This window comes from Sinocyclocheilus grahami, unplaced genomic scaffold (assembly GCF_001515645.1).
Source record: "Sinocyclocheilus grahami isolate Dianchi unplaced genomic scaffold, SAMN03320097.WGS_v1.1 scaffold768.1, whole genome shotgun sequence".
In the NCBI taxonomy this organism is placed as follows: Eukaryota; Metazoa; Chordata; class Actinopteri; order Cypriniformes; family Cyprinidae; genus Sinocyclocheilus; species Sinocyclocheilus grahami.
Window position 1 is genome coordinate 79,223 of NW_015505947.1, and position 10,432 is coordinate 89,654.

The 10,432-nt window shown below is 39.5% G+C and overlaps 1 protein-coding gene across 1 annotated transcript in view; it reads left to right on the forward strand.

Moving 5' to 3' along the window:
• The window catches only part of LOC107561340 (voltage-dependent T-type calcium channel subunit alpha-1I-like), a 136,974-nt gene that overhangs the window by 69,845 nt on the left and 56,697 nt on the right, over window positions 1–10,432 (forward strand). The window contains exons 10-11 of the mRNA XM_016245766.1: window positions 1,530–1,537; window positions 1,641–1,826. Coding sequence (XP_016101252.1) covers window positions 1,530–1,537; window positions 1,641–1,826 — 194 coding nt within the window. The remainder of the gene's footprint in view (window positions 1–1,529; window positions 1,538–1,640; window positions 1,827–10,432) is intronic.

Sequence of the window (10,432 nt, forward strand, 5' to 3'; positions counted from 1 at the left end):
TCAGCCATAAATGCCTCTCCGCCGCCACCATAGCTGCCATAGACCTACCGATGGCGTGGGCGGTCTCTTTAGTGGTGCGGAGAGATTAATCAGCGGTCCTCCTGAGCTCAGTGATATCATCCGAATTTATCTGCTCACGCTCGTCTAGCTCTTTAAGCAGGTCGGCTTGGTACGCCTGTAACACCGCCATGGTGTGCAGACATGCACCAGCCTGACCCGCTGCCGATTACCCTTTGCTCACCAGCGCTGATGTAGTTTTTAGAGGCTTGGAGGGCAACTGGAGGTCGGGGAAAAAAGGCAGGCTCCGGCGCGGAGGTGGCTGCTTCACAAGCAGAAAACGCTCATCTAATTTACTTTTCTGCGGCTCAGACATTTTCTCGGCGGGCCAATCGATGTTCAACTTGGCCACCACACGAGTTACCACCTCTAAAAGCTCCTCATACTGAGGCGTTTGAGGGGGCGAATCCTCATCGACGCCCACCACATCAAACTCCTCGGAGGAAGACAGGCGGAGCGTCGATCACGTTCCCCGGGGGGAAGTAACCACAGAGCGGTTGGCACAGCGCGCTGAATCTGGTGGGTGAGGAAGAAGAAAGGGACTCGCCCGTCTCCATTCCCTCCACCAGATCCACCTGCGAACCCCACGAGCGTAATCATCGCTCCGCCTCGACGGAAGCGGGACCAGTGCCGCAGGGAACGCTAGAGAAGTCTCCCTCCACAAAGAGAGCCTTCCGGGAGCGGAGAACATGCATCGAGAGACGCTCGCAATGCGGGCAGTCAGCTCTCTCGAGAGCCGACTCAGCATGTTCCACTCCCAGGCAGACAACCCACAAACTGTGTGTATCCCCACCTGTAATATAACGTGGGCAGGGAGAAACACACAGTCTGAAATGTTGCCTGCACTCGTCCCTTATGTGTTTCTTTTTATCATGTGTTTTTGACATTTCCTGATTGACAAAACAACATCAAATAAGACTCACAACAGATATCAGACCGACACACACACAGAGTGCTTGCTGAATGACAGAAAGCTAAATAACTCAACAAAAATAGTGATATTCACCTTTTTTTGTTTGTTTTGTTTTCACATTTAATCTCAAGTATGCTTTGTACTGACATGGTTGTTTACTTGGTAACCAAGTACATTTTGGCAAAAACATTTTTAGGGGCAACATTTTTTTGGTTTATTGAAACTACAAGTGGCACCAGTCAAAAAATGATATCAATAATTTCACACAATAAATATTCAAATAGTTTGTTTTTGTCTTTTAAGCATTTTAAGCATAACATTCGAAATAATAATTTTGTAGCTTAAGATTTAATTTCTAGGTCTAGGACAAGAGTATAGGTGACCTTTAAACTAGACGGTTTTTCCCTGTGAAAATTTGATGAAATTTCACTAATGTGACCACACCTTAAAGTCATTAAAAATATATGTAAAAGGTATTGGAGTAGCAAAAATTAATGATGAAGACAAGATAAAATGTCAGTTTTAATGTTGTGTTCAAGTAAACGTTATTCTGTTATAGGCTATTGTGTACCCCTTGGACACAAAAGTGCCGAAGTTAAACACCCTTATATGATATACATATATATATTTCTACATTATAATCAACACTTTTTTGTGTGTTTGTGTATAGTGTATGTGAGATCATTGGGCAGTCTGACGGGGGTCTGTCCGTCCTGAGGACGTTCAGACTGTTGAGGGTCATAAAGCTGGTGCGGTTCATGCCAGCTCTGCGCAGACAACTGGTGGTCCTGATGAAGACCATGGACAATGTGGCCACCTTCTGTATGTTACTAATGCTCTTTATCTTCATATTCAGGTGGGTTGGTCTTCGTTATTGCATTCCACTGTGTCTCTTGAGCAATTATTGGTGAATGAAACTCAATGTGTGTTTCATATCTGTGTGCTTACTCATAGTGTCTGTCTGTATCTGAGCGCACACTTGTTTGTAATAAAAGACACACTTAATCATCAAACACACATGCATACATATACACATTTTTTGTCCTTGGCTTGTTTTGTTACATAAATTATTTTTTTCCTCTTTTTATTGTATATATGTATTTAGGCTGTTTTATCATATAAAATAAAAAGAAAAATGCATAATATGAGATTATTTATCTGGGATTTTTTTAGATAACAAAATATGTAATTTATTTGTTTATTTGTTTGTTTGTTAATAGTAAAGCATATTCTGTTATAGGTTATTATGTACCACTTGGGCACAAAAGTGTATACATACATTGGGGAAATTATTTTTTATCACCTGCTGATTTTGTAAGTTTGCCCACTTACAAAGAAATGAAGGGTCTGTCATTTTTATGGTAGGTTTATTTTAACAGTTAGAGACAGAATATCAACCAAAACAATCCAGAAATACATTATGTAAAGGTTACATAAGTACATAAGTGAGTGAAATAAGTATTTGATCCCCTACTAACCAGTAAGAATTCTAGCTCCCACAGATTGGTTATGTTCCTGTGTGGAACACAGATTAGTCCTGCCACTTTAAGAAGTTACTTCTAATGTCAGCTTGTTAGGTATATAAGACACCTGTCCACACAATCTGTATCTTCCATTCCAACCTCTCCCAGCACCATGGGCAAGACCAAAGAGATGTCAAAATATGTCAGAGACAAGATTGTAGATCTGCACAAGGCTTGAATGAGATACAAGACCATCAGCAAGAAGCTTGGTGAGAAAGAGACAACTGTTGGTGCGATTATTCAGAAATCGAAGAAATACAAAACCATCCAAACCATCAATAGACCTCGGTCTGGAGCTCCGTGCAAGATCTCGCCTCATGGGGTAAGGATGATCATGAGAAAGGTGAGGGATCAGCCCCTAACTACACGGGAGGAGCTTGTTAATGATCTTAAGGCAGTTGGGACAGTCACCAAGCAAACCATTGCTAACACACTACACCGCAATGTCCCATTTAAAGTTTGGAATTATTACTTGCTGCTAAGAAGGAATATTTCGTTTTCTGCCTATTTCTGCTTATATTTTTGTTTGCGTTTGTATTTTTGATTGCACTTTCTGGTAATTATAATAACTGCCCTCGGCTAAGAAGGAGCGCGTGTAATTTAATTGCTCCCTTCCTGCGTTGAAGTGCGAACTGTAGTTTCGATTGGAGGAATTGCCCTGCTATAGACTATTGGCTGTGCTAATTAGAAGGCGGCCACAGCTGTTTTCACTTTAGTGTCTTAGACTGTGTATTTATCTGATGTCTGTGCGCTGACGCGGAAGCATCAGCGGAAGCGTTCAGGCCTCGTGGGAAGACCAATGAGTGTAAAGACCTGCGACTTTTCCTGCGCGACTTCACCGAGCAACGAAATCGCCCAGGCACTTACTCAGACAGCAACAAGTGTCGGCCCCGATCCGGCCCCCATCTGGCACACATGGATTTCACGCGGGCCAGATGTGGGCCGGATCTAGGCCAACACTATGTTGCTGTCTGGGAATTGAGCTCTTTGGCATTAACTCGACTCGCCGTGTTTGGACGGAGAGAAATGCTGACTATGACCCCAAGAACACCATCCCTACAGTCAAGCACGGAGGTGGAAACATTATGCTTTGGGGACGAGAACCTCCTTCCCTCAGCCAGAACACTGAAGATGGGTCATGGATGGGTCTTCCAGCATGACAATGACCCGAAACATAACGCAACAAAGGCAACAAAGGAGTGGCTCATGAAGAAGCACATTAAGTTCATGGAGTGGCCTATCCAGTCTCCAGACATCAATCCTATAGAAAATCTCTGGAGGGAGCTGAAACTTCGAGTTGCCAAATGACAGCCAAGGAACCTTAAGGATTTAGAGAGGATCTGTAAAGAGGAGTGGATCAAAATCCCTCCTAAGATGTGTGCAAACCTGGGCCCGTATTCACAAATAATTTTATCTTACCACTAAGAGTTCTCCTAAATAGCAGTAAAAGTTTTTAGCTAAGAGTTTACTCTTTAAATCTATTCACAAAGCTGCTGTGACAAACTTTTACTAAGGAATAGACAGAAGTCTTAAGCTAAGAGTAAGGGTGGGGTTGACCTCGTTGCTAGAGATGATGTCAGCATGCTTACTAACTATGCATAGAGTGATTGGCTGATAGTCTCTGTCAGAGATTTATTCATAGAAATTTTGTAGAGCGCAATATTATGTTGCCATATTCAAATAAAAGTTATAAAATAAAAATGTTAAAGGGGTCATATGATGCGATTTCAATTTTTCCTTTCTCTTTGGAGTGTTACAAGCTCTTGGTGCATAAAGAAGATCTGTAAAGTTGCAAAGACTAAAGTCTCAAATCCAACGAGATATTCTTTATGAAAGTTAAGAGTCAACCACGCCTGCCTAAAACGGCTCATTCTAACACGCCCCCACATGTCTACGTCACGATGTGGGAAGATTTGCATAATGCCACCCAAATGTTCACGCAAAAAAAGAAGGCGTAACTTTTATTCTCGCTGTTGCCGCCGCTGCCATGTTGTGGAGTCGCTGTGTGTTTCGTTGTGAAAGTGAAACTACTTTTTTTTTGGCCTTCCAAAAGAGGACGATATCCGCTTCATGCAGCGGCACGACTGGTCTTCAACGAGCCCAAAAGAGCCCATGTTACACCTCTCTTCATCTCCTTGCACTGGCTACCGGTTGCGGCCCGAATCAAGTTCAAGACATTGATGCTTGCATATAGAACAGCCACAGGCTCAGCACCCGCCTACTTCCACTCACTACTACGAATTTACATCCCCTTCAGAAGTCTGAGATCCGCTAGTGAGCGACGCCTCGTGGTGCCATCACAGAGAGGCTCAAAATCACTTTCCAGAACATTCTCGTTCACCACTCCTGGCTGGTGGAACGATCTTCCCACCCCTATCCGGAATGCTGAATCCCTGACAATTTTCAAGCGACAGCTGAAAACTCATCTCTTTCGAAGCCACTTGACTTCATCATAAAAAAAAAATTAAAAAAAGTATCTCTCTCTTTATTTATTCCTTCTCTTTCTAGCTTGTACTTATTTGAACAATGTCTAAGAACTTGGTATTACAACCACTTCTTGTGTCTGTTTACCTCTTTAAGAAGAATCGCTTTATGTATCCCCCAATTGTAAGTCGCTTTGGATAAAAGCGTCTGCTAAATGACTAAATGTAAATGTAAATGTACCAAAGAACATCTAAATGATTCAGAGAAGGCTTGGGAGACAGTGCTGTGGTCAGATGAGACCAAAACTCAGACAGCAACAAGTGTCGGCCCCGATCCGGCCCCCATCTGGCACACATGGATTTCACGCGGGCCAGATGTGGGCCGGATCTAGGCCAACACTATGTTGCTGTCTGGGAATTGAGCTCTTTGGCATTAACTCGACTCGCCGTGTTTGGACGGAGAGAAATGCTGACTATGACCCCAAGAACACCATCCCTACAGTCAAGCACGGAGGTGGAAACATTATGCTTTGGGGACGAGAACCTCCTTCCCTCAGCCAGAACACTGAAGATGGGTCATGGATGGGTCTTCCAGCATGACAATGACCCGAAACATAACGCAACAAAGGCAACAAAGGAGTGGCTCATGAAGAAGCACATTAAGTTCATGGAGTGGCCTATCCAGTCTCCAAACATCAATCCTATAGAAAATCTCTGGAGGGAGCTGAAACTTCGAGTTGCCAAATGACAGCCAAGGAACCTTAAGGATTTAGAGAGGATCTGTAAAGAGGAGTGGATCAAAATCCCTCCTAAGATGTGTGCAAACCTGGGCCCGTATTCACAAATAATTTTATCTTACCACTAAGAGTTCTCCTAAATAGCAGTAAAAGTTTTTAGCTAAGAGTTTACTCTTTAAATCTATTCACAAAGCTGCTGTGACAAACTTTTACTAAGGAATAGACAGAAGTCTTAAGCTAAGAGTAAGGGTGGGGTTGACCTCGTTGCTAGAGATGATGTCAGCATGCTTACTAACTATGCATAGAGTGATTGGCTGATAGTCTCTGTCAGAGATTTATTCATAGAAATTTTGTAGAGCGCAATATTATGTTGCCATATTCAAATAAAAGTTATAAAATAAAAATGTTAAAGGGGTCATATGATGCGATTTCAATTTTTCCTTTCTCTTTGGAGTGTTACAAGCTCTTACTGGTTGCTCCGGCCTGACAGGGCATCACAGTATGGTAAGGGGCGTAACATTTCCGTTACTTGAGGTATTCGACCAATCACAACGCACTGGATAGCTGGCCAATCACAGCACACTTCGCTTTTCAGACTGATGAGCTTTGTAAAAATCGATGCATTTCAGAAAGGCGGGGCATAGAGGAGAAACAATAATGTACAGTATGTGGAAAATAATGTGTTTTTGAACCTTAAACCGCATAAACACATTTAATTACACCAAATAGACAAAATAATGTTATTTTTAGCAACATCATATGACCCCTTTAATTGCCACATTCAAATAAAGATTTTAAAATGTAGGCTAAGTTTCACTAATTAAACAAGTAGGCTATATATTCAGCTAATTGTCACTCTCTTATGTGTATGCTTCTCGTAAACAATTAGTCAATATGCATTAGGGCTGCCCTCGAAAAAAGATTTTTCTGGTCGACTAGTAGTCGTTCATTTTAAGCATTAGTTTACTATTAGTCGCACTTTTATTAATAAACCATATAAATCATAATAATGAGCCTTTAATTGCCTACATAGCCTAATAAGCGCACGCAAAAAAGGCTTGCCACAGTGCACTGGAAAATATAATAATTATGAATGTGTTAGGGAAAAACAGCAAGTACACTGCATTAACGTTTTAATCACTTATTGTTACACTAGTGCTTTCTGTTTTTGGTTTAAGAGATGAAGTCGGCGACACTGACTCGTCATCTCCACAGTATGCGCCTGTATGCATGTTTCATACGGATTACATAATCGGAGAATATTTGTTTTCTATTTGAACTGGTTCATTTAAAAGTTTCACTCTCTATAGATATATTTTTCATGTCTGTAATAAGGCAGCGCATTCTGTTGTTCTCTTTATTTTTCAAAGGTATGACATTTTGTAGTTATTTTGAACGTATAACGTTACATAATTAAAAAATATACATTTTACCATACGACTATAAATGACAGAGTATTGTTATTTCCCCTCGATGGGGAAAAAAATCCAAGTGAACATCAATCAGTACATATTAATTTAAACTGCTTTAAATATGACTGCTGCTTATTTCCTGTGCACTTCAATACTGGTCTGTGCTTGACTGTAGTCTGTCTGCTTATTGGGTTTATTTAACCCATCGCAATTTATTGGAACTGTGTGAACTAGAGTGACTACTCGCCTTAATGATGTTCTAAAGGCTTATTACTTAATAACACAAAAATGTCCTGCTCGCACTTGCCAATTTAATGGCAGAGAACGGTGACTTTAGGTTTTGTTTGTTGTTTTGAAGCGGATGCATATCTGTCGTAAAATAATCCTATGCATCTCGTGGCGTATATTCCAAGCATTCTGAAGGTATACTGAGGGTTCGGTGAGAAACAAACCGAAATGGCAAGTTATTATATTTTATGAAAATCTTGCGTTGCAGTGCGAGTGCGCAGCAGCTCACGCCGCGCACAAGTGCATATCCTTTTGAGATATCATATCAATTATAATCAATTTTAATAAAACACAAGACTACATTATAAAACTCTTAGCAGTAGGCTATTTAATATCTGTTGTTATTGTTACACTAGTGCTTTCTGTTTTTGGTTTAAGAGATGAAGTCGGCGACACTGACTCGTCATCTCCACAGTATGCGCCTGTATGCATGTTTCATACGGATTACATAATCGGAGAATATTTGTTTTCTATTTGAACTGGTTCATTTAAAAGTTTCACTCTCTATAGATATATTTTTCATGTCTGTAATAAGGCAGCGCATTCTGTTGTTCTCTTTATTTTTCAAAGGTATGACATTTTGTAGTTATTTTGAACGTATAACGTTACATAATTAAAAAATATACATTTTACCATACGACTATAAATGACAGAGTATTGTTATTTCCCCTCGATGGGGAAAAAAATCCAAGTGAACATCAATCAGTACATATTAATTTAAACTGCTTTAAATATGACTGCTGCTTATTTCCTGTGCACTTCAATACTGGTCTGTGCTTGACTGTAGTCTGTCTGCTTATTGGGTTTATTTAACCCATCGCAATTTATTGGAACTGTGTGAACTAGAGTGACTACTCGCCTTAATGATGTTCTAAAGGCTTATTACTTAATAACACAAAAATGTCCTGCTCGCACTTGCCAATTTAATGGCAGAGAACGGTGACTTTAGGTTTTGTTTGTTGTTTTGAAGCGGATGCATATCTGTCGTAAAATAATCCTATGCATCTCGTGGCGTATATTCCAAGCATTCTGAAGGTATACTGAGGGTTCGGTGAGAAACAAACCGAAATGGCAAGTTATTATATTTTATGAAAATCTTGCGTTGCAGTGCGAGTGCGCAGCAGCTCACGCCGCGCACAAGTGCATATCCTTTTGAGATATCATATCAATTATAATCAATTTTAATAAAACACAAGACTACATTATAAAACTCTTAGCAGTAGGCTATTTAATATCTGTTGTTCTTTGGTTGTCAGTCAAAATGACAGTTCTTGCGTGAACATTATAGGCCTATATATACCCAAGCCAATTTATTATTCCTTCCTTTTTGTCTTAGTGTTTAAAATATTTATTTTGAAACGAATTAATTAATTGATTAATTAAACAAACAGATTTACTGGGTGAGCAGGGTAGGCTAAGACAGCTGTCATATCATACCCTGCCATGCCAGCTGATGCAAAGAATATAATTTATATCTACACAGAAGAAAGCCCTGTCTAGACTCTGCCCAGGTATGAGTTGTGTCGAGCTATTCATTAGCCTGTTTGTTTGATGAAAAAAGGTGAAATGTAGTTGCAATAAATGTGTTAAGAATCCATACAACTGCAGCAGTGGAGGACTATTATTCTGCTGCGTGATACTGCAGAAAAACTGATGATGGCACGGTTTGATCTTCGGCTGACCAATCAGCAGAAAGGGCTGTTTAATTCCCGCCCTGTAGAAGTCTGTAGAAATCGAATATTCAAGCTGTTTATTCATTTTTCTACCCCTGAAGGAAAAACGAAAATTTAAGCTGAATTCTTGTTTTTCGTTTTTTGGAAAAAAAACGAAAAAGGAGCTGTTTTCTCATTTTTATACTTTCAATATTAAATCAAAAAACGAATGATGGAATGATACACGGATTCTGTTGGCTATGATTATTTTACAAAAGCGCAATGTTTCGTTGTTATTCTGAGTGCACAGGAATAAACGTAGAGTCTTTACAGATACAAAAGATTCATTACTCTTATCTGTATGACCAAAAATGACAAAGTATTTTAAAAGCAAATGATCGCACCGGCACCTCCATCTTTCATGAATTAGCCCAAGCAAGCTACTGTTCCGCTTCCACACTCCGCACAAACACGTGAACAGCTCACTTTTTTCTAGGTTAACATTCGATTGAGCTGCCATGTAAAGTTGCTACTACATATATATTTCAGATGATAAGCCATATTTTAGGTCGATTAATGTTAGGAGAGCATATGGATGTCCTGCCTGATGTACTAACACATAGACCAGCCGTTAACAATTTGTCCGTCACGGACTGCGTGATTTATTATTGTCAAATGTTTCTAAAATGTTTATATTCTGAGGCAGATTGCTGGCAACAGCCATTTTAGAATAGTTCAGATTTGGTCTTAGTAACTTAGGAGTCCTCTTCACTACTCCTAATGTTTCACAGATTTAGGAGCTAGTTTTAGCGCTAAAACGCTTTGTGAAATACTCTTAGAACAAAAATTTAGGAGTCCTAAATTTAGGACTGACACGCCCATTATTTTTAAGATTTTATCCTAAATCGGCGAGTTATGAGCTACTTTTAGCCTTAAGATGTTTTGTGAATACGGGCCCTGGTGACCAACTGCAAAAAACGTCTTAGCTCTGTGCTTGCCAACAAGGGTTTCTGCACCGAGTACTGAGTCATGTTTTGCTTGGGGATCAAATACTTATTTCACTCACTGAAATGCAAATCAATTTCTTACCTTTATATAATGTGTTTTTTTCTGGATTTATTGGTTGATATTCTGTCTCTATACGTTAAAATAAACCTTACATAAAAATTACAGACCCTTCATTTCTTTGTAAGTGGGCAAAAGCAGCAGGGGATCAAATAAATATTTTACTCACCGTAGGTATAAGTATTTAACTGATGATATATTGGCCTGTTTAATTACATAGAATCAAAAGATAGAAAAAAGAAAAAAATCAACATGAGATTAATTAATTAATTCATTCATTCATTCATGACTTCTTAGAAAAATAGAATATAAGAATAATATATTCTTATAATAATAATATTATATATATATATATATATATA